Below are 19,689 nucleotides of genomic sequence, written 5' to 3'. Positions count from 1 at the left end.
GTGCCAGACAAATTGTCCGACTCCACATCCTGTGATGTCACAAGTCGCGATGAGCTACAGCCAATGAGAGCAAGGCATGTGCCCATGTATGCTGATTCATTCTTTCACCCATATTCTTAGGGGATTTCAGAGCGGATTATCGTGCAAATAGTTTGCAGCGCTAATTTGTGACCCTGGACCACAAAACCAGCCGTAAGTCACGCCGTTTTATTTGTAGAAAAAGACAGATATACATTGCATGGGTCAAAATTATCGCTTTTCTTTCATGCCAAAAATCATTAGGATATTATGTAAAGATCACGTTCCATTGTACGTTTTTCTACTGTAAATATATCAAAACTTCATTTTTGTGAGCCAAAATTGGCCAGAAACTCGCCTACAAACTTGCTCTGTTGCTCTTTGGAGACGTCCCATTCAAGTTTGTTTTTTATGTATCCTCATTCAGTCTACAAGGTCATTACAGGGGTTAACCAGTTGGGAGCGCTACAACAAACCTTTTTATTATTTATTAGTAATGTGTGTTGCTAAATACTTAAAATGCGATTTTCTCAAAAAAAGTTCACTCTTAGATTTCAAATATTCAAATCTCTGTATCTTGACCAAATATTCCTATCCTAACAAAAAATACTTAAATAGAATGGTTATTTATTCAGCATCATTTATTAAAGGGGACATATCATGAAAATCTTTTTCCATGTTTAAGTGCTATATTTGGGTCCTAGGTTCTTCAATTAACATGTGAAAATGTGAAAAAGATCCACCCAGTGACTTAGTTTTGGTAAGCCATTCTCTGCAAGCATGTGAAAAAATAGGTCATTGAAATTTGGCTCCCTTGTGATGTCACAAGGGGATAATACCACCCCTTAATCTGCACTATCCAACCACGGCACTTCCATTTAGTGCAGAGATGGGCTTATTTGCATTTTCAAGGACACACCCAAAAACGGCACACCAAAGATTTATTTGAAATTTAAAAAAATGTATACATTTAAATTTTAAAAAACGGACCCTTACGACTGGTTTTGTGTGTCACATTTATATATAAAGTTGTCTAGTAAGAAATTATACTTGTTACTTTACACTTTATCATACTTGCGTACCGGTCTTTCATAATGAAAAATGTATGAAATCAAAATGTCCTATGCCAAAAATTGCATTAGGGGGCAGACCGCTTGCAGCACCAGCAGTGGCACAACGTCAGTGTCAAAACCAATGGAAGTGAAAATTCATTTCTGTCTGTTTAAAGGCAATAAGGCCTTTGTGGTGGTGGTGGTGGTGATGATGTGTTGTATCTCTCCTTTTGTTTACAAGTCCAGTTGAATATGTTCAGGTTGAGTGTAATGCATATGAGGGACATCCTCTGAACATACTGTAGCTGAGCAGGGAGAGAAACAGTTATGACAGAAAAACGAAATGAAAGAAATAGAGCAGGGAAGTAATCAATGAGTTGACAGTCCATAACCAGAGACGAGACCTGGTTATTAAAAACGGCACACAATGCACGCACATACACACATACACAGGAGAAAGGCCTCGGTATGGCAGATCAAGAACAGGTTGTTATAAAGGCACACATTCTCTCTCCAGGCAGAGATGCATCCTCTATAGTATACTGCAGAGGGGGAGAAGTACATTTACACTGAAATGAAAAAAAGAAGGCAGACGTGGGGGTCTGTAGATGTACAGAAAGAAAATGCCTCTCAACCCCCCGAAGATAGATAGATAGACACACACTTTAGGTGCATGACGACAGACACGGACAGAGCGTTGACAGTGGAAAATGCAGCAAGTCTCGGCAACATAAACCAAACTTACCCGCTGATACAGTCAGATGAGGAGAAAAAGAGAAAGACAAAAGAAAAAAGAGAAAGCGATGGAAGACAAAATTAAATGTTTGTCATTGAGCATACTGTATGTAGACTTCAGAAAACACCTTAGTTGGCTTAGTCGCGTGCATTGCTATCGAGGAATTTGTAAGTCTTGATTTCGACTTATCGCTAATGATTGAACAGATCCACTAGTTGTTTTTAAAGGTTTTATCATACAGCATGCAGAAAGAGTGACTGTGCGATGGAAACGGCGGGGAGCTGTTTCGCCTCGCGTGGCACCACGATGGATGAAACCAACAAAAGTCAAATTACGTACAACGCTCACATTCAAATTAGCACTGAGGCAAAGAAATGTGGTTTCAGCAAGCACTTTATCAACATGCTTCAAAGGCAGCATCAACACATCCAAGTATGCAACAAACGCCCAATCCTGCTATAAAAGGCACAGCACAATTCTTATGTTAAAAGACAGTATACAAATGGCAATCACACAAGTTAAGAAAATTGCATGGTTTGAACAACAAACTATGTGGTATAGAAAATAATATAAACCAGTGGCGGCTCGTGACTGCTCATCCGAGGGGCGCAAATTCAAAATAAGTGTTCGGAGTGTCATGTGTGTTGCTTGTGTTTTCAAAATATGTGTTCTGCGCGTCGAGTGATCCTGTGTGCACCACGTGGTTTTTTTCCAAAATATAATATATGTTTGATCAAAACCGTTTATGATAAAAGAGACGCTCACGTTCACAAAATACATGCAAGACACTCCCTTAAAAGTAAACTCACGAGATTATGCGAGTATCTGGCAAACGCGAGTCTCTTTTATCATAAACCCTTTAGACGCATCTGCAGCAGGCACTTATTGGCACTACATGTTGTGATGAAATTCACATCGAGGGCCCTCGAAAAAAGAAGTCACCGGCCGCCACTGATACAGTATAAACCTCATTTCATTTGAAATACAAATCAGCATGGTGTGCAGTAAGAGGTTACCAATCTACTACTGGATGGACCCACCTTAAACTCACGCCATTGGTTAAGACTTATATTAGTTTTGCTGGTTAGGCATTACAAAGCCACAGTATTTATACTTATAGCATATCTGCAGTTTTGTGCATATTAAGCCAAGAAGATTTTGACAAAAAAAAAAACTTCACAGTTTAACTAGACTCAAACTTATCTTAAAGCCCAACACATACTCTAAACAAGCATGTTCAAGTGCATGCTGCTTCTTATTTTAAGGTTTCAGCTTAATTTCAAGTGTGGTTGCAATGCCAATATGCAATATGAAAACAAAGTTTCTGGTTTTACTGTCATGGCAGAGCAATTGTTTAATAAACTTACCATAAAGAAAGTTAGGTTATGATCATATTCAGAGCTATAATAGTATGATTTCTGAAGTAGGTTTTGTCACCCCTACTGCTTTGTGTGTTTGTTAAGCATCTGTGCTTGTATGTTTGCGTTGAGTATGCTTCTGGCCTAAGGCACTACAGTACAGCCAGATGGCATTTGTTCAATATTATTGTGTTATATCACAATAAGATATGTAAAATGTATATATGTGTGTTATCATTTGCTAACGAAAAAGGCTGTTGTGTTTAACCTGCAGTTTGGGTACCAGGAACTGACCCAGAAATTAATTTCCTTAATATAAGGTATTGTAGGACATCTAATGTGATGTTGTTATTACGTGATATAAAACTGATAAAGTACTCACTTCTTTTTGAGCCGACGGTCTTTCTCAGCCTGTGTTCCCAGTTTTCCAACTGCAACATCCTGACCCATAAGTTCAGGATCAGTCACATTCCCTACTGTTGGAGTACAGTCATTAGTCTTTTTTCTGATGTTTTCCTGCAAAATTATGTGTGACCCTACCCGTGAAAACCCAGCTGAAGTCATTTTTGTGATTGACTGTTTTCTACATAAAATCAACCAAACATAATTTTCTTTGAAAATATAACCTAACTTTGATGCTCTCATAGACTATGAGACTTTAGCCTGGATTTCACTGTCACATTTGTATGTACAGTATTGTTCAAAATAATAGCAGTACAATGTGACTAACTAGAATAATCAAGGTTTTTAGTATATTTTTTATTGCTACGTACCAGTAGGTTCAGTAGATTCTCAGAAAACAAACAAGACCCAGCATTCATGATATGCACGCTCTTAAGGCTGTGCAATTGGGCAATTAGTTGAAAGGGGTGTGTTCAAAAAAATAGCAGTGTCTACCTTTGACTGTACAAACTCAAAACTATTTTGTACAAACATTTTTTTTTCTGGGATTTAGCAATCCTGTGAATCACTAAACTAATATTTAGTTGTATGACCACAGTTTTTTAAAACTGCTTGACATCTGTGTGGCATGGAGTCAACCAACTTGTGGCACCTCTCAGCTGTTATTCCACTCCATGATTCTTTAACAACATTCCACAATTCATTCTTTCTTGGTTTTGCTTCAGAAACAGCATTTTTGATATCACCCCACAAGTTCTCAATTGGATTAAGGTCTGAAGATTGGGCTGGCCACTCCATAACATTAATTTTGTTGGTTTGGAACCAAGACTTTGCCCGTTTACTAGTGTACTAACTAAATATCTGCCCAACAGTAACTATTAGTGATGCGCGGGTGGTCTAATAACCAGAGGGCGGGGCCGGGTTGGGGCGGGTCATTAAAAACAAAATAAAAAAACATGTATGTTGTGTGCAATTCCCTATATAGCCTTTATAAAATATTTTCATATTTTATTAGGTGCTTTGATAAGGTTACAATTAGGGATGAACCGAATCCAGATTTTTTGGGTTCGGCCGAATACCGAATCCACTGTTTAAGATTCGGCCGAATCTGAATACCGAATCCTACTCGCATCCTTATTCCATTAACACAGTAAAACACATGAATGAAGTAAACAACGTCCACAGCAGTGTATTTTTCATTTTATTTAAGGGGATAGGCAACATTATGCCAGGATGACAAGTGGGAAAAACTATTTTGAAAATTACTATAAGCCTATGCATAATGAAAGCGATGCGGTGCGACACGCTCGTTTTTTCAGGTTCGTCCGCGAAATGTGAACTGCCCCTATGGCTCACCCAAAGAAAAAGTTTATCTCCACGTCAGCACCCGATGTGTGTAATCAACAGCCGCATGACGTCGACCAGTGTAGCGCAAGCCTAGGGTTCGGTTCGGTGGAAAAAAAATCTAGGATTCGGCCGCACCCGAACCCCTGGATTCGGTGCATCCCTAGTTACAATACGTAGGCCTACATAACAACGTAACTTGCGTGATGTCCCCAAAACTTTGGCTTCATTTCACGAAAGCTCCAAGCAGCTCTCGCTGCCAACCACAACACCAAAACAAACAAAGAAATAAAAGTGAAGATTTAAAAGACGAGGTGCAGGGAAATGAAGGTCGGGAATTTACATTTACAGCTAAATGAAGAGATATTGATAGTTCTTATATACAGATGAATACAAACGCTGCTTTGTAAATGTTCATCATTATCCTATCTTGTTATTAATATGACCATGCTGCTTTCTATGTTTCATAAGCCTGTTTTCATTTACAGTACAATGCCTATATGTCTATATAATGGTCAAGGGTGTGTTGTAAAAATACATACAGTAGTGTGGGGCGGTCCAAATTATTTCATAACAGCGGAACCTGCGGGTTGGAAAAAACCCGACCCGCGCATCACTAGTAACTATCTGTCATTAAGCTTAGCCTTTGTTATTGTGACCAATCCTACATATTGTGCCTTTAAGTTGTTTAAATAACTACTTTTCTAAAGTAAAGGGCATTTTGGTTATGCATTACATTCTTTTATCATATTTCTTGTGAAGTGAAAGTTAAATAAGCAAAGTAAGTATTGTGAAGGTTTGTTGGGTATACTTATTTTTTAAATTGTAAGATAAATGAGAGATGCTTAGATACTTTCTGGAATTAATTCTGGAATACTTGAATATATTAAGTTAGCTGTGTCTTTAGTTATATTTCTATAGAGCTTTGTGAATGTATATACCATGTCCTGGTCCCACAAGTTCTTTTCCTAGCTGTCCCAGTCTGGCTTTCTCTTTCTTGCCGAAAAGTCGTCCGATGGAGGATTTGATGCCTTTCTTCTTTGGCTGCTTATGTAGGGAGTCCTGACTGCTGGCTACACTGCTCAGAGCCTCAGTCTCTAATGCAGTTGTCAGGCTGGGGAGAAGCACAAATAAATAAACCTTAGCAAAACTGCTAGCAGAAAGCACTTGGAGTGTGTGTGTACACAGCATGCTTCTGACTGCTGCTGTGTTTGGCTCTCACCGTGCATCGTTGTGAGAGGAAGCAGGGAGCGTTTTTGTCAGGCGAACTTGGCGAGGCGTGGGGGGTGGAGAGGTCTCGCATTTGATGGTGGCCTTGTCCTCTCGACCATCCTCATCTACTGCTGCAATCTGCGGGGGATACAATTGAAATTGTTGTATTTGAAGGAGTAAAGTGGTAGGATTAAATAAACATTTATTTTGACAATATTGCACATATTGACAGTATTAGGAAAACTACAGTATATTCTACATATTGGACATTGCAGTCCCTCCAGAAAAATGTGATTATGCGATCGCATGATTCAATGCATAATCACCCAAAGTCCGACAGATTTCTGGGCGCAAAATATGCTGGGCTTGCTTGATTTTGCAATCCCCGCATTTTCTCAGTAAAAAGTCACTTATATCTTAGCACAAAGTTGCATTTACTTCACACAAGCGCAGCCCCCCATCACTAGCAACTAGTAGCCATGGGAACGTTATAAAGTGACGTGAACATCATTGAAAAGCTGCAAACAGTTTTGCAAGCTCCCGCAATTTTATTGCATAACAGTTTTATTTGTTTATTAACAAATAAAATGTAACAGTTTATTCCATTTATTGCATAAAATTGTATAAATATCCCACATATTCCATTGCATTTTTTAAAGAAAAAATGATCAAGATCAAGGATTTTTTGCAAGCAAAAATCACCAAAAAAACTGCGCTTTTCTGGAAGGACTGACATTCTCAAAATTAAAGGTGTTATCATTGACATTTGGAAATAAAGATATTCCACTTTGGGTGGATCATAGTGAAAAAAATGTAGTCAATTCTTTAATTCTGAATATTGCACCATCCTTTTGTCCTTTTATGTTGTCCATATAAACAATCATAGCAAAAACAATGAGCAATTTAGTAAAGATGGCAAATGTTCGGTACCTTTCTCCTGTGTTTTCGCAAGTCGCTGGGCTGCAGATAGTAAAACAATAAAAGTTAGCATGTTTGTTCCTGGTAATGGACTTGAGAGTCATAAAGTCCCTGAAAGCAACTATGAAAGAAATGACTTTACAATGCAATACATCAGTCATTGGGTCATTGAGGTCATTGAGTCTGGTGACTCAACTGGATTTGAGGCATGAGACTGTAAAAAATATGGACGTAGTGTCCGTGATGTTACTGATTTGGTTTGTGAATAGTGTTTTTTAAGCCCAAAGTTAGCGGTGCCTGCCGTCTCCATCTTGGTAGCGGATCACCGCGCTTCACATTACTCGCAAATAGGAGGCGGGACAGGGTGGAGCTGAGGTGCCCGTTTGCTGAAAGAACACCCACCTAGCTCAATGGTAGTGACAGCTTCACCTGTCACCCAAGTGACCACACCCTTAATTATGCAGAACTTCAACTTAATATAATGTAAACATATCAGTCACTCAAAGTTGTCATGAAGGGCAAAAAAAAACACTTAACATATTTATTTCTGCTGTTAAGTTGGGATTTTAACCTGGAAGTCAATGGGATTGACTCCTTTTGGAGCCAGTCTCTAGTGGCCAGTCAATGAATTGCAGATCAAGTCATTTCTGTGTTGGCTTCACGAGAGAAACCGTAAGATTGCCCCTTCAGTGACATTAAAATATAAGGTTGTTAAAGCTAAGTGTATTTCAAAACCGAATTCTTAGCATGGTTGGTGTACATAAGCACCGTATATACAGTAGTTTATGTTTGCGTACCAGTGTCATGACCCCCATGCGCTCCATGTCCCGAGCGGGGCTGCGGGGAGTGAGTTTGGGGGTGGAGTGTCCACTGGGAGGGGATGAGGAGGCGAGGGAGGAGGCAGTGGCTGAGGCAGTGATGGAGGCTCCGGGATGGTGCACCCGTGCCAGGTTCAATCCATCCAGGCTGACGCTGGCCACTCGGTTCTCGATTTCCTCTGCCCTTAATTCAGTCGACTCCTTCTCCTCTTGGATCAGCCTGGAGATTAGAAGCAGTTTAACCCACACTCGAATCATTACAGGTTTATTGACAATAAGCTCTGGCATTTTGGGTTTTATCATTATTGGAGTGCTTAGCCTGTTGTGTGAAATGAAAAACGCTATTTTACAATTATGGATAGTAGCAAATGAAATGCACAATTAGTGTTTCCCAAAGGATTCTGTGGGACTATGGCAGCTAGATGGCATCTTGTCCTAATCGTGACAACATTGGGACATGTTTGCATTCAGAGTAATGTTGGCATTTTGGATATATTTTGCTTCTCCAACACTTAAATTAATAAAACCATAATCATGTAGATATATGTGTGTGCTATTACTGAAAACTGCCTAACAAACATAATTATGAGGTTTATAAAGTTTATCTGGAAAAAACTAAGGTAAGGCTAGTCATGTGAATTCAACATGAAGGCCACCATCTTTGGTACGATTGGAGTTTTCGACATATTTGTCATCATTTACTTACCCTTAAAAGGAAGATATTTTGAGCAATGTTTGTAACCAAACTTGAGCACCATTGACTTCCATAGTAATATGTTTCCCTACAATGAAAGTCAATGGTGCTTCTGTTTTCTGCTTGATTACATATATCTTCTTTTATGTTAATCAGAACCAAGAAATCTATACAGGTTTGTAACAACATAAGGGTGAGTAAATGATAACAGAATTAGCCTCTAAGCCTCAGAAAAGTCTGTAAGGATGTCATTATTTTCAGTCTAAGTGCAAGGCTCAAGTTAGAGAACTGAGATTGTTAAATGTCATGTGTATGGTGTGACTTGAAATTGCTGTACTGATGCCAGTCTCCACCAGCTGTGTGTATCAGAAGATGAATGGCACGGCCCGGATGACTTGATTATTGAGTTATGAGGGGGAAAATCACCAACAGGAAATGTAATCTGTTCAGACTGAAGCTCTCATGTGTCTCAGTAAATCTACATACTGCCTTAGTGGTGTAGGATTATTGCCTTTTTTAGATAACCTTAACATTAAAAAGAGATTAGGAAAGCAAAAGGTAAAATATATTCCTTTTTTTTTCTCTATCCTGAGAACTTATTAAAAAGCAAATAGACGCTGCCAAAGCAATGAATACCATTTTAAAAATAGCTTTTTTGTTTGCTATATATTTAGTATTTCAAGACTTCTCACAAGCTGGCAAAGTTTGACAATATTTTTGTAAATGGCAATATCTATGCATTACCATTTTACATACGGTGGCCCTGAAGTGCAAACAACAACAACAAATTACTAAACAACAACAACAAATTAAAAAACACCACAACAAATTAAAAAACACTGCAACAAATTAAAAAACAACAACAAATAAAAAAAAACACTACAGCAAATTTCAAAACCACTACAGCAAATTAAAAAACAATACAACAAAATAAAAAACCATAACAAAATAAAAAACACAACAGCAAGTAAAAAAAAACACTACAGCAAATTAAAAAACACAACAACAAATTAAAAAACACTACAACAAATTAAAAACACAACTACAAATAAAAAAAAACACTACAGCAAATTAAAAACCACTATAGCAAATTCAAAAAACACTACAACAAAATAAAAAAACATAACAAAATAAAAAACACAACAGCACGTTAAAAAACAATACAACAAATTAAAAAACACTACAACAAAATAAAAAAGAACTACAAAATAAAAAACACTACAACAAATTAAAAACACAACTACAAATTAAAAAACACAACAACAAATGAGAGATGTGTAGATGTGTTTTTTAATTTGCTGTAGTGTTTTTTAACTTGCTGTTGTGTTTTTTATTTTGTATTTGTTTTTATTTTGTTGTAGTGTTTTTTTAATTTGCTGTAGTGGTTTTTAATTTGCTGTAGTGGTTTTTTAATTTGTTGTTGTTTTTTAATTTGATGCAGTGTTTTTTAATTTGTTGTTGTTGTTATGTAATTTGTTGTTGTGGTTTGCACTTCAGGGCCACCGTACTACCTACTAAACAAAACTATTGTTGCCAGAATTTACAATCTCTGAAAAGCAAAGCTACAGATAGTTTATATAATTTGTACAATACACAATTACACATAAAGTAGGCAGTACTTTAAAAAGTTAAGTAAACTTTTGTGCCACAGCCGCAAAAATAATCTGCCTGGCATTAGTCAGATAGTCCCGCCGCCTATATAACTGTATATCTGCATCAAACTGAGCTAATATTAATATTCAAAAAACAGAAAAATGGCCCAATTGCAAAATTTAGACACAGAGAGATTTTTCTGTTTTATTGGCTGAAAACTGATGCTATAGACGGTTTCATCGTATGCGCGTCTGGTCCAAACTTTACTTCTGGTTTCAGTTTTTTTTTAATGGTCTTACTAGTTGCTAAACTGAACTCTTGAAAAAATACCTTGTCGAAAATACTTTGGTTTCCTAAGGAGTCTACGTGTTGTTTATTTTGCTTGTTATATAAATAATCTATGTTTAAAGTACTATGTTGTTATTTATTCTTAACGGAGTTTACCGAAAGTTACGTGAAGACCACGAAAGCCTCTTGTTTAAGTTTGTTACTGCTGAAACCATCTAGGTGGGAAAATAACAAGAGAAAAATAAAAGTTTAAGATAACACTCGAGAACTTAGGGGTTGTGTACACCAAAACTTTTAAACGCGGCTGAAAACGCCTGGACAATGCCGAATGCCAGCTGTTTTTCAGCTGAGTGCCAGCTTTCTTCAGCTAAGCGCTTTGGTAGCTCTGATACGTCAGCTGTGAGACGGTTGGTTGCTGTGATACTTGTCCCACCCCTCCTCCACTGTGATTGGACGGCCGCATGAGAACTGACATTGACGAGCGGAGCTTTTCATCCAAAGTTGAAACATTTTCAACTCTCGGTGCTCAGCGATGAGTGTGGAAAAACCGCCTTGCGCCGGTTTTCAGCGCGGAAGAAAACCGCTAGCTGCTGGCTTATTTGAAAAACGCAGAGCTTTATTGGAAACAATTGAAAACATGCACTAGCCACGGGCGTAAAAGATTTGGTGTGTCCAGCCCCATAAGGCAGAAAGTATAAGCAGTGGATGTTTCTTATGGGTTTGGATTATTGAAAATGTTGTAAAGCAAACGTCAATGGGGCTGCAAACAGTTAAACATTAACATGTCAAGCATTTATTTAGTTTGTTTACAGTTAGTTGCAAGTTATAGAAAAGTTGTAAATAAAAAAGACATTTATGGCCCAAAAGCACAAATACCAATATTAAACTGACTACAAGAAGAGAAAAAAACAGACAATATGACGCAGTACTGTATGTATTACAGACACGTGTATTAGTATGTTAAACTGGATTTGATAGATGTAATCAAATTAGGTCTGATAACAGTGGATTTACAGTAGATATGTTACATACTGTTTGTGGTTGTAATCATTTTTTGTTTAAGTAAAAAAAGATAAAGATGCGAACAAGGCCACAGAGAACTATCTGAAAAAATTACATTTGTCTGCAGTGAGTGGCTCTGTGAATTAAAAATGACTTTGAACGTCCAAGTAAATAATACAGTTTAAGAAGGACTCAAGTGTAGAATGTTTGTTTAGATCTCTTCAAATATTAATTCTATGTCTATTTAGTGCATAAGGGATTTGTTATGACACAAGTCATTTGTTTGTACTTAACAACTTTCATTTATTTCCAATTAATCCAAATTTCAGATTCATCCTTTAATTAAAATTTATTTATGGTTCAGTGACAAACTAAATTTAGGCGCTAGGTTTGGTTTCAAGTCTGGCTCTAAAAACTGTCAATCTCAGGGAGCATTCAACAAAAATACTGCATAGAATTGCCACCCCATACCTTTAACCCAGCTGCTTGTTTTTTTATAGCAACTGTTCAGCCAAACTCTTGCCATAAGTTCTCGAGTGTTAAATTAGCTTTTACCTTGTGCACAGCATGAAGAGCCTACGGGGGAACCCTGAACTCTGGATGATATTAAAATCTGCATATACCTGTACCCTGCTTGAAAGTTATAGCTTTCTGAAGCACAAGTAGCCTCTTTTTACTTTATTCTAGAACTGTAAAAGTTTGTTAAAAAGCTTTTATCCTGAGTCTCTACAGAAATGTAAAAGTTTGAATATAGTAGAATCACTGAGGGAATAAATATTGAAAATTGTGGATGAAACAACCCAACTACACATAAATGCTGCTTTTGGTCTCAATTATATTATTTGTTCAGACAATCTTAAGAAATTTTGCAAAAGTGATAGATTTTTGCAAACCTGCTCTACCCAAGTAGCTGACCTGACCCACAAGGCTGGGTTTTAGGCCCTTTGTCGTTCCTGTACGAATTCCCCATAGGTGGTATTATGATAAAACATGATGCTACTTTTTTGTTTACATGATAACACATCACTACATGTCTCCCAGACCTGATATATTTTCATAGTTTTTCCGCGAAGACTAGCCATAATGACTAGAGCAATCTTTTCCCGCTAAAATCTGATAAAACCAAAGTAAAAATCAACAGGCAAAATGGTTTAAGAAATGTACTTATATGAAAGCCACACCTCTGGACATTCACACAAAGCAGATATTCAACACAGCTGTGCCTGGTTTACAAAAACATGCTGTGGTCACAGTAAACAGACTCACCGGATCTCTTTATTGATGGCATCTAACTGTTCCTGCAGCATCATTGCCAGAGTCTGAGCATCAGAATGTCCACCAGGAGACAGCAGATCCATTGAGCTGAAGAGGGTTTCCCGGTCATCATCATCAATGTCTGATATCTCCGTGTCACTCTCATATGGGTGGCCACCCAAAACGCTAAGCTGCTGAGCACGCCATTCATGCTCTCCCAGCGACTTCGCCTGGAGGAAAACGAATGCATGCAATGTAAGGCTGGATTTACACTGCAGATCTTGATGCCCAATTCTGATTTGTTGACTGTATCTTATTTTTTTGTTGACGATCTGTTTACATGATCTATTAAAAACGACTCATATCTGATATCAGCATTTACAATGAACACTTGCCGAAACCATTCAAGGTAGGCATACTGACCCGAAACAGCTTCAACCACGATAATATAAAATTTTTATATTTCACAATGTTCAGCAAAAAAAAAGATTTCTTTTGCCACCAACACCTTAATTATAATTGGTCTCAACTACAATAAGAAAAAAAAATACTTTTGGCAAAAAAATCAATTTATTATTCTTTTAAGTACCATTTACAATAACAAAACTTTCATGAATATGAGTTGATTTTTTTAAACGGCACCAGTGTTGGGTAAGAAATGACATGACAACAAATCTCAGGTTAAAATTGTGCCAGGAGGAGTGTAAAGACCTCTTACCTTCTGTTCCTCTCTACGTAGCCCCACGCGTCCTCTCCGAGGCCTGTGAATCACCTTAGTTGAACGATAGTGGTCTGACTGTGTGTCTGCCAGAGAGCCCAGAGAAAAACGCAGATCTCCGGATGCATCCAGATGAGACCTGCAAAAAAGATAACATTACATCATCAAGACAACTGGAAAGTAGACACACAAAATCTAAATCCTCATTATGCTTAGCAAGTCTATACTAAATTTACTTTTTAATGCATTAGAAAAACATTATAAATGTTCATGTAAGAGAAAGAATATAACAGCCATATGTTCAGCATATCCTCTTGATCACACAAATCCATACAGCACTTGTATGTTTACTTTTTCAGTAACTTAGATTTAAAACATTAACTTAAAGTGTCTTACAAGTTCTATCTTACAAGATTAGTCAAAATATTTATCCTAATTGTCACTGGTTCATTCCCCTTTAAAGGAATACTTCACTATGTTCTTACCTCCACTTAAATTATTTACTACATACCTATCTTTTTCAATGCGTGCACTTTTAATCTTTGTACAGCACCTTGTGAATGTGTTAGCATTTAGCCTCGCCCCATATATTCCTATGGCTCCAAACAGGGAAGAATTTAGAAGTCACCAAACACTTCCATGTTTTCCGTATATAAAGACTGTTACATGAGTAATTACACCAGTAAGTATGGTGGCACAAAATAAAACATTTGTTTGGAGCCATAGGAATGAATGGGGCTAGGCTAAATGCTAACACATTCAAGAAGCGCTGTACAAAGATTAAAAGTGCACGCATTGAAAAAATGTATGTATTAATTCATCCAAGTTGAGGTAAGAACATAGTAAAATATTGAAAAACGGTGGTGTTTTCCTTTTAAAAGGTTCTACTGTGAGATACATATTGGTACCACAGTAAGCTTTTTATTACCTCAAAGATACACATTACTGTCTCTCAGTGGTGGACAGTAACGAAGTAAATGTAATTCGTTACTGTACTTAAGTAGTTTTTTCGCGGATCTGTACTTTACTCAAGTACTTTTATTTTGGGAGACTTTTACTTTTACTTTACTACATTTTAAAGTCAAATATCTTACTTTTTACTCTACTACATTTTAAAAAATCGGTAGTTCCTTTTTATTTATCAGTGGATAAAAAACGTAACTGGGCAAAGCTGCACAAAAAAAACCCTAAGATACACATGTGATGCGTCACACCACCAATCAGGGTACAGCATGCGCTTTAGTTTTGAACTTGTTTTGGTTGCCGCGCTGGTTAAGCGACGCGAGTGCCGCAGCCAGCCAGTGTATCATTTGGAGAATGAAACTGCATTCAAAAACAACGGAGGAGATAACTGACCTGCCACAACAACAATGGCCTGATTTACGCGAGTTTTTAAGTCCTTGGCTTGAATAAAGAACGAGTCCTTCGTGTCTTCTCTGCCTGCCTTGAAACTGTGCTATTTCGTTTTACAAGAATACTCCTTCAAATAAGGAAACGCGTAGAGGTAAGCCATTTTTATTCTGGTTATATTTTTAAATGAGCAATTTTAACAGTAGCTTGCAGAAAACTGTTTCATTGTGTTGTTAAAATATATACGACGTTATCATGAATGCATTTTAAGCTATGCAGGCTGGAGCTATTTTTAGCCGTATAGTTAGCTGTATAGTTAGCTGTCTTACTTACCTGTAAGTTCATTTTATTTGAAGCTCAGTGCTCTGTTATTGTGAAATGACAATCAATCGCTATCAACACTGTTGTAAAATATAAATGACATTTTGACTAGCCATGCAGTGTATGATGCTTAAACATGCAGGTGGATTGGAGTGCTCCCTATTAACTGAAATTATTATTTTCAAAAGTTTTGCTTCCATAATATATTAATACATTTATTTATATATTAAAATATACATATGACATGCTAAAGCACATGAAACGTTTCTGAAATTATATTCTGTAAGGCTTGCTTTATTTGTCAAAGAAAGGGAGACTGATTTCTTGATATGTATTTAATATTTTGAATCTTTTCTTTTGCAGAGAAAGCATGGTAGCCACATTAAAAGGTATGTTGCTGTAACATCATCAAGGAAAAGAAACCTGGAAAGTGAGGAGGCTCCAAAGAAAATTCCTGTGAACCTGTGCTTAATTCAAGTTTTTACTACGGTTAAACTGTTAAATTATTTAACAAATAAATCTTGAAATGAGACTTGCTGCTCTCAAATCCTGTTATATCATTTGGTGCTAAAGACTTTTTTTGGTTTTGGCTTATGATAATTTTAAACGACATCAGTGTCTGATTTATTAATGCCCTTCTATTAATTGATTGGTTAGCCTAGAGAGTTTTTTCACTTAATTTGAGTTTTGTGACAAAAATGATACGGCCATAATAAATCACAGTACTTTTGTACTTGGGTACATTTTAAGGCAGATACTTTTGTACTTTTACTCAAGTAAAAATTTTAAGCAAGTACTTCTACTTTTACTTGAGTAATATTTTACCCTGGGTATCTTTACTTTTACTCAAGTACATGATTTGTGTAATTCGTCCACCACTGCTGTCTCTAAGGAACATATTGGTACCAAATGTATCCATATCTGTAGTAACTGGTATACATTTTGTACCAATATGTACCTGAGACACTAATATGTATCTTTGAGGAACTAATAAGCTGTCTGCGTTACCAATATGTACCTCTGAAGTACTATGAACTCTCTTCAACAGGGGCTCCGGGGCCCCTTGGGGGTCCTTGATGGTATTAACAGGGGTCCTCCAAATATAGTTTGAATTTAAAATTATTTTTGGGATAAAATTAAGTTAGGCATCAAACAAAATGCATTAGTAGACTAATAATAAAAATCAAATCTTGATTAAAATGAGGAATCACATGTTAAAATCTATTCAGTAAATTTAAAATCGTATATAGTATGTCAACAGTATGTGAGACTTTTTAACAAAAATTATTATTTTAATATCTTTGTAACATAACCATCAGAACAAAGGATGTAAATCCAGTCTTAATTTGATGCATGAACTGGGGGTCCTTGCTCCTCCTCTCTATCCATTAAGGAGTCCTGGGTCTGATAAAGCTTGAAAACCTTTGCTTTAGGTGCAGAGCTGTTCTCGTTAAAGGGTACTGCCCCAGTGACAGCTGGGGTACATATTTTGACGATTTTTTAAGTGTAGAAGGTAGCATGATGTTGCTTTGTACCACTTGGAACAACCTTCACATCAACAACATGCCTATAAATCCTTATAAAGCCAGCTTAAGAGATTCTGGAAGTTTATCACAAAGTTTAGGGATTCTGTCCATCTCACCGTGATAGTGTGGGCTCTGTAAGGGATCCAGCCCTTAACCGGTACTGATCCAATTCAGATCTCAGTTTCTCCATTTCCTCTGAGAGATGAGTCTACAACCACAAAGCACATTAAAGTTTCATTTTACTCAGGATGCACAGCAAAGCGTCGCATTAAAATTCATTCTGCTGAGCTATTGTGTTCAGAAAGCAAACTACTGCGATTACCTTTTCTTGTATGGAGTCTTCTAACTGTTTCCTATAATTCTCAGAGTCTTGTATCAAAACGTTCTGAAATAGAAATAAAATGTGAGCGTCAACGTGTAGAGAAATGTCAAACCTTACCGGCTGGGTCTTCATCTACCTTGTCCTCCAGAGCCGCCATTCTCTCTTTCAGATGAAGCTGTAATCGCTCATTCGACTCTGTCAGAAGTCTGTCCACTGTGTCTGACAAGCGCTTGTTGTGCTCCTCATTCATCTTTTCCCTCTGTCGGGCCTAAACAAACAAGGACAGTTTTCATACTCAAGTACATGAATTAAAACTAGTGGTCGACTAAAATTGGTTTTTAAGTGGCTGATTCTGATACTGAGAAAGAAGACAATATGAGACAATACAGTACAACAAAAAAGTTATGTCATGACAGGGAAAAAAGACAACCGCTATCTGAGTTTCATTGTGACTTTAATACTGTTTCTTAAAGGAGCACATCAACTTTTTGGTACTTTACCTTATTCACCGTATCCCCCAGAGTTAGATAAGTTCATACATACCCTTTTCATCTCTGTGCGTCCCGTAACTCTTGACGCACCCACTGCTAGCCTAGCTTAGCACAAAGACTGGAAGTAAATGGCTCCAGCTAGCATAATGCTCCCAATAAGTGACAAAAAAATGCCAACATGTGTTGTGATTTGTATAGTCACAGCGTGTACAAATAACAAGGTCATATGAGAAACAGCCATCTTTTAACCGTATACATACTGGGAACGATATTCTCAAAAGGTGAAGCACCGCAACTTGGGCGGAGTGATTTGCTCGCATTACACGAGAAGCCTCCTGGTGAGGAGCACAGAGTTCGAGAGTTGCGCTAATCATCTGCCCAAGAAGCAGTCACAACATATAAACAGGAAAATGTTGGCGTTATTTTGTCACTTATTTGAAGCAGTTTGCTAGCTGAAGCCATTTACTTCCAGTCTTTGTGCTAGGCTAGGCTAGCGGTCTGTGCGTCAGACAGAGTTAGGGCACACACGGAAATGAAAAAGGTATGTATCGACTTATCTAACTCTGGGGGGGATACAGTGAATAAGCTAAAATCCCCAAAAGTTGGCGTGTTCCTTTGATTTATAAGTCTGATTTTAAAAATAACCTCAGTGGTTCATTCATCACACTGGAAATGAAAGGATACAGTATTCCATGTAGTGTGCTTTTGTATACCTACTGCATACTACTAAAGTATGAGTAGTATGCTACTGTAGTATACCATTTGGAACAGTGTAGTCTGTAATGATATAAAGTGAGACCGACCCTGAGCAGCTCTTGATTCTTCTCCTCCAGCTGTCCCTCCAAATGTCGCATACGCTCCTCAATACTCCCATGCCTCTCCTCCGCCTGAACAACATTTTATTTGGTCAGAAGAGAAAAGGTAAAACAATAAATTAGCAGAAAAGCCAGCAGAAAAAAGCCCTGAACCATGACTGTGATGTTGGCTCATTCTTAAGCTGGATTTATAAGTGTCTTATGAGATGCAGATGCACCAAACACCACAGATATGGTTGAGCAGACATGTAAAGAGATTGACTGTGTATTTCCTTAAGCTTTTGTTTTCTCATGGGCTAACGGAAAGAACAAAGTACGTAAGCAATTTACGAAAGCGAAGAAAATCCCAGCTGAGCATAAACGTGCACCTGAAATACAGTAGCAGTGAACAGACCCGCAACTAAGACATCTAAGGGAAGGAGTTAAGCGAATGAGACGGATAAAGTGGCTTTCAGCCCCACCTTCCTAAGGCTGGAGTTCATGTCCTGGAGTTTAACTTCCATATCAGACTATACCAACCCACACAATACAGAGAAATGCAGCACATTATTAATAATGCATACTAAATTATTCATTTTAATCAGTTTCCAAATCCGTTAAGAATTTAAGTCAGGTGTAAGTTCTATAAAATTCCCTATACCAGCAATGTGGGAATTTTAGAAGTATCTCTTGACAGAAATGCAAAATCTTCTCAAAGAGTACTGGAGCATGTGTGTTATACACAGTACCTTGGTGAGAGCTGCTATCCTCTGTGCCAGTTCGGCCTCTACTTCAGGCAGCGTCTCAGCTTTTCTCATGGTCTGCTGAAGCTTCTGCTCTGCCAGCTCCAGTCGTTCCTGTAACTGCCTGTTTTTCTCCTCCATCTGTGGGAGGACACAAACAGTCTCTGATCACGGCGAGTTTAGCCTTGTGTAGCAGATATCATGGGATTGTCCTGCTTCCACGGCAACCGGTAGACCGGCATGCCCACGTTCAGTATGCCCAAACAAAATAAATAAAAAGCCTATTTTTTCCGCTATCATTAATGGAAGTGAAAATGCACATAAGTTTTAAAGGAATAGTTCAGAAGGAAGCACCATTAAAGGTCCTGTTCTTTCTGTGTTTTTAAAACTTTGATTGTGTTTACAGTGCACAATATAACATGTGTTCATGTTTCACCGTATTTTTCACACAATTACTTATCTCAATAGCGCTGTTTTCACTGTGTGTTTTCCTGTGGGCGGAGTTTAGTCAACAAACTGTTCTAGTGACATCATTAAAGCAGGAAGTAGAGGGCTGTTTACAAGTATTATTTATGCTATTATAGCAACATTACGCACTAACTAGGGTTTAAAAATGGGATCAGGAAGAACGTGACCTTTAAAGTATGGCCAAAGTCTTAACATTTGGTTCTGGAATACATAAGAACCAAATACATCTGATGTCACAGACCTCATCTGAATAGCCCCATACTGTAT

At 37.6% G+C, this 19,689-nt stretch overlaps 1 protein-coding gene across 9 annotated transcripts in view; it reads right to left on the bottom strand.

The window, feature by feature from the left end:
• ppfia2 (PTPRF interacting protein alpha 2) overlaps nucleotides 1-19,689 on the bottom strand; it is a 180,838-nt gene that overhangs the window by 17,858 nt on the left and 143,291 nt on the right. For 8 of the 9 annotated variants that reach the window (XM_065268621.1, XM_065268624.1, XM_065268623.1 and 5 more), the window contains 12 exons: nucleotides 18,961-19,095; nucleotides 18,221-18,304; nucleotides 17,063-17,194; nucleotides 16,927-16,989; nucleotides 16,721-16,812; nucleotides 13,408-13,546; nucleotides 12,702-12,919; nucleotides 7,838-8,078; nucleotides 7,053-7,082; nucleotides 6,133-6,260; nucleotides 5,852-6,024; nucleotides 3,547-3,640 (listed from right to left, as the gene is read on the bottom strand). In XM_065268621.1, the coding sequence (XP_065124693.1) occupies nucleotides 3,547-3,640; nucleotides 5,852-6,024; nucleotides 6,133-6,260; nucleotides 7,053-7,082; nucleotides 7,838-8,078; nucleotides 12,702-12,919; nucleotides 13,408-13,546; nucleotides 16,721-16,812; nucleotides 16,927-16,989; nucleotides 17,063-17,194; nucleotides 18,221-18,304; nucleotides 18,961-19,095 (1,529 nt within the window). Of the gene's footprint in view, nucleotides 1-1,815; nucleotides 1,819-3,546; nucleotides 3,641-5,851; nucleotides 6,025-6,132; nucleotides 6,261-7,052; nucleotides 7,083-7,837; nucleotides 8,079-12,701; nucleotides 12,920-13,407; nucleotides 13,547-16,720; nucleotides 16,813-16,926; nucleotides 16,990-17,062; nucleotides 17,195-18,220; nucleotides 18,305-18,960; nucleotides 19,096-19,689 lie in introns of all 9 variants that reach the window. The other variant, XM_065268622.1, reaches the window with a different exon arrangement.

The sequence above is a fragment of the Paramisgurnus dabryanus genome, chromosome 1 (assembly GCF_030506205.2).
Source record: "Paramisgurnus dabryanus chromosome 1, PD_genome_1.1, whole genome shotgun sequence".
NCBI classification, from domain to species: domain Eukaryota; kingdom Metazoa; phylum Chordata; class Actinopteri; order Cypriniformes; family Cobitidae; genus Paramisgurnus; species Paramisgurnus dabryanus.
The sequence above is the reverse complement of the archived record's forward strand: the minus strand, read 5'-3'. Positions and strand labels throughout refer to the sequence as shown.